The sequence below is a fragment of the Gymnodraco acuticeps genome, unplaced genomic scaffold (genome assembly GCF_902827175.1).
Source record: "Gymnodraco acuticeps unplaced genomic scaffold, fGymAcu1.1, whole genome shotgun sequence".
Lineage (NCBI taxonomy): Eukaryota > Metazoa > Chordata > Actinopteri > Perciformes > Bathydraconidae > Gymnodraco > Gymnodraco acuticeps.
Genome location: NW_022991187.1, coordinates 25,001 through 30,000, shown reverse-complemented (window position 1 = coordinate 30,000; position 5,000 = coordinate 25,001). Strand labels below are relative to the sequence as shown.

Below are 5,000 nucleotides of genomic sequence, written 5' to 3'. Positions count from 1 at the left end.
AAATAAGACATGATGGTCCGAATATTCAAGTTGTTTTATTATTCTGGCTGGTATTCACATTGAAAAACTGTAAAACTGCAGGTCCGAACAGGTGATCGGGTGTCAGGATTTAAGATTATACAAGGAATCCCATTTTGACATGTTTATCCACAGAAGGAACATGTGGATCTGTCATCCTGTGTTATGCCTCAATGTTTTCACCACCTGATCTGCATGACAGCTCAGTCCTGCAGGCAGAACTGAAACTCCACACTTCGCTGCACTAAATGCTACACCCACTCCTTACTGTGACACAGACGGTGGTTTTCCTGAACAAGTTCTCACTCACACCAAAAACACTGAAGTGTGAAATGTGTTGCTATAATTGAAGACAGCATTTTCATTAAGATTCAAGCTGTGAATTGTATGTTTTATTTCATTATTTGTTCTTTCTTGGGGGTCGTACGCTTCGAAAGAGACACAGTCACTATCTTCTGGACAATAAGTGATGCAGCTTTTCTGAACCATTATTTATGAATAAATAAAATTAGATATCTCATTGAAGGGAATACATTTATTTGTAGAATTATTTTTGCACAATTACACCTTTTTCTCTAACAAAAGTGTTTAAGTAAACGTATACCAAAAGTCTATCAACATCAATATTTTTCAATTTGTATGTAGAATTGTGTCTGAATTCAAACTTATATTTACATAGTTTTGTTTATCCTCATTATTGTTATTTACCCAGAGATTTGTCCTGATATGCTCCACCTTTTGAACTCCAGGCATGTATCCTGAGTGTATCGAGCAACAGGTGGAGAATAGTCTTAAAATGCTGTATATCCGCATTTCTGATCATATATTCTGAATTACAATTTCAGTGATGCATACCAAGCCCAAACATTGCGGAATGGCAAATCTGTAACAATCAGATGTGATTTGGAGATAAATCACTGGTAAATCACAGGATTTAGTTTCCCAGCTGTTCCTTATGTTGCCACAAGATGGCGTGAAGACGAAATGTTTCCATGTTACAAGCACACAACTCCCATCCATCATGTATTATGCTTTGTTTCAGTTTGGGGATATGCATATATCTATATCTATTTGCATGGCATCTATTCGATAGAAAACATTACAGTAATGAGATCACTGCTTTAAGTCTCATTCAGTGATGTTGACATTTGTATTTGAAATAAGCGGGCAACTACTCTTTAGGTGGGAGAGGTATACACTTATTGTACTTAAGTAAAAGTACCAGAGTGTAGTAAAGACCTGCATTCAAAATGTTACTCTAGTAAAAGGGCAAAAGTATTAGAATCTAAATATACTTAAAGTACCAAAAGTAAAAGTAGTCATTATGCAAAATGGTCCATTTTAGAATATTGTATGTTTTGATTTTAATGATTGATCATTAAAGTGTTATCAAAGCTGGTAAAGGTGCAGCTAGTTTTAATGACTTTGTATACTGCAGGGTAGCTTGTGAATTTATTCCAGGAGTAACTACATTCTTATTTAAGTGTTTGATTACATTTCATATTATTAATCCAAATCTGTAAAGTAACTTGAAATATTAAATACAATATTATACTTATATTAAAATAGTATAAATACAATTGTATATGTCCCTGTAGTTACTTTGCAGATTTTGATTAATGATGTGAATTATAATAAACTCTTCAATCAGACTTTAGTTACACCTGGAGTAACATTCACAAGCTACCCTGCTGTGTACAAAGTTATTAAAACTAGCTGCACCTTTACAGTACCAGCTTTAATAACACTTTAATGCATCAATAATTATAATCAAAACATATAATATATATTATTCTAAAATGGGCCAATTTGTAATGAGTATCTTTACTTTTGGTACTTTAAGTATATTTTGATGCTAATACTTTTGTACTTTCACTTGAGTAACATTTTGAATGTTACTTGTAACAGAGTATATCTACACTCTTGTAGTTGTACTTTTACTCAAGTACAAGATCTGAGTACTCCTCCCAATTATATTTATCTATTTACATTGCATCTCATTCAGTGATATTAACCTTTTTATTTCAAATAAACGGATATCTATTCTGTAGGCAACTATATATCTAATGGAGATTATATTCAGATTGTAATGCTAGAAATCTGTAAATATCAGTGTGTTCTTTGACACTCGGGCCACCCAATGGCTGCCCTGTGTGTGTCTTTAAGGGGCGGGGCTATATCCTCGGTGTGAGGCAGCTCTCAGCGGATGGGAGTAGTGCCGCTCGCAGACAGGAGACAGGATCCATGGCAACAATCATGGCAGGTGGGAGCAACACAAAACAAGAGGATAACTATATTTCTAAATTCAAATTGTGTTTTTAGACGGATTGTGATAATGTCCTTTGTATGTGTGCTGTGTTTCAGAGGCAGAGACTCGTCAGAGGCTGCTGCGCACCGTCAAGAAGGAGGTGGGTGTTTTCAGCTCTGCACTTCTCGCCTCGGAAAAACAAACACGTTGGTTTTTATGAATCTGTTCAGCCCAGTTTCCCCCTGTGCTTAGATAGGTGAAACATAGCAAACATGTGTTGACACTTGCACTGAACGCCCCATCTTTTCCTGATGACACCTGAGATACATTGGTTTTGATGCTCTAAAAACGAAATGTCTTTTTTTCTTTTAAGACTAAACAAGCCAAAATATTATGTATATTATTACCATTACGGGTTTGAAGTGTTGCTTTTTTCTTTAACAATGTTTTTAATATAATTAAGAGCTTTCTGTTTTGAGTGTTCGTGCTGCAGCTCAGTAATTATTCGCATGGAGAAACAGATTGTGTGTGTTCAGTGTTTGTGGTGTTTATGGCAGAGCAAACCATCAGCCTTCTGCCCAGCCATTTGGTAAGAGTCGGTATCAAAGTGTGTGTGTGTGTGTGTGTGTGGTGTGTGTGTGTGTGTGTGTGTGTGTGTGTGTGTGTGTGTGTGTGTGTGTGTGTGTGTGTGTGTGTGTGTGTGTGTGTGTGTGTGTGTGTGTGTGTGTGTGTGTGTGTGTGTGTGTGTGTGTGTGTGTGTGTGTGTGTGTGTGTGGTGTGTGTGTGTGTGTGTGTGTGTGTGTGTGTGTGTGTGTGTGTGTGTGTGTGTGTGTGTGTGTGTGTGTGTGTGTGTGGTGTGTGTGTGTGTGTGTGTGTGTGTGTGTGTGTGACTGTGTGTGACTGTGTGTAATTCATGTAATGCGTTATATGATGTTGAGTGGAAACAAAGATGGAAGCAGCTCTGGAGGTTTGTTCAGCTGGTTTTCAGCCTCCTCATGTCACTCATCATCATTTGAGGTAACTGTAGAAAAACAGAAGACCAGGGTTCAGCAGAGATCAAATGAGATGTCGCTACCATTTAGTTTGTCTGACATTCAGACGTGGAATAAGGTTTTACTCTATGAGATATTCATCCTGGTGTGAACAATCTTTCTCAGAACGCTTACAGGAGTCTTTAAATATAGATGAGAGGACGGAGGACATGGTGTTAATGAATGCTTGCATAAATATCTGTTTAGATATGTCACATGAACCCTGTCACATGGAAAACGTAGTGAAAGCTCAAGTTACATTATCCTCCATTTTGAGGAGATCTCTAATGTCTGTCATTGATTTTTCTTTACAATACTGCTTTAGAGTAATACTGTGTATGCACAGTCCATGCCCAACACAAGAGTTACTGTTGGTAAGAACATTTTACTGCAATGTGACTAAATATGTGTAGTTGAACCAACCCAGCTTCAAACATATTAACTTTGTTGGATATAGATTACATTAAAGGCAATTACATTTCTCAATGAAAGCTGTGTGTGTGTGTGTGTGTGTGTGTGTGTGTGTGTGTGTGTGTGGTGTGTGTGTGTGTGGGTGTGTGTGTGTGTGTGGTGTGTGTGTGTGTGTGTGTGTGGTGTGTGTGTGTGTGTGTGTGTGTGTGTGTGTGTGTGTGTGGTGTGTGTGTGTGTGTGTGTGTGTGTGTGTGTGTGTGTGTGTGTGTGTGTGTGTGTGTGTGTGTGTGTGTGTGTGTGTGTGTGTGTGTGTGTGTGTGTGTGTGTGTGTGTGTGTGTGTGTGTGTGTGTGTGTGTGTGTGTGTGTGTTGTGGTGTGTGTGTGTGTGTGTGTGTGTGTGTGTGTGTGTGTGTGTGTGTGTTCTCCTATAGTGGTGTTTACATTGTGGTCTTTACTGTTGAGGTTTTTGTTTGCCTCTGTTCAGGGAAGGTTTCCTTAAAATCATGAACACCTGATATTTACACATTTATAACACCTGAAGCTTTACAACATCACCAACCTAAAACTTTTATATATCGTTTATTTTGGTCTAAAATACTGAAACAGGGGAAGATTAAAATACGTTTTAAGGGAACAATGACTTTCTCATGTATCCCAGTTCAGAGCACTTCTGTTAATTATTGATGGATTTATTTAATTAGTTTCATATTAGATTGCCTCATAAATTACAAGACTTTATTTCTACCAAACAAACGAAGATAAAAATCCCATCCTGGATCTTGTGAAAAGATGAATAGCTAGACTTTGGTCTGATTTGTTTTCCTCTGAGTCCTGTTTGCAGTCTTATCAGTGGAAACCAGGCCCTTCCCCATGATTGAACCTGCCTCCTGTGCGCTGATACGGCCTCAGTGGGATTCACTTTTACTATACCTTAAGTGCAGCCTGATGGAGTCTGTGGATAGAAAAACATGATAGCTCACTTTATTAACAGATGGCACTCGGCATTAATCAGGATGAGTTAATAAGACTCATATATCGTGTTCGATTTGTAAGTCTTGAACAGTTGGAAAATATGTTTTAGGTTTAAAAATATACTTGAATTGAAATATATCGCTTGCAAATGTTTTGATTTTCCCCGAAAATCTTTTATCATTCCTTATGTTTGTTGTGTAGGCTATAGTTCTCCTGGCATCTCATAACACATGCAGAGTCATTTCATTTAGTATTATTACAACTAAATGTAAAGATAAAGGCTCTTTGAGTCTGAATAATGTTGCTCTAGGTACATTGAA

The 5,000-nt window shown here is 37.6% G+C and overlaps 1 protein-coding gene across 1 annotated transcript in view; it reads left to right on the top strand.

Annotated features, from left to right (window-relative positions):
* Nucleotides 1–2,197: 2,197 nt before the first annotated feature.
* Nucleotides 2,198–5,000, top strand: part of LOC117561101 (small G protein signaling modulator 1-like) — a gene marked incomplete at its 3' end in the record, with an annotated part of 27,799 nt that continues 24,996 nt past the window's right edge. Inside the window, exons 1-2 of the mRNA XM_034238353.1 lie at nucleotides 2,198–2,281; nucleotides 2,383–2,426. Of these exons, the coding sequence (XP_034094244.1) occupies nucleotides 2,263–2,281; nucleotides 2,383–2,426 (63 nt within the window). The remainder of the gene's footprint in view (nucleotides 2,282–2,382; nucleotides 2,427–5,000) is intronic.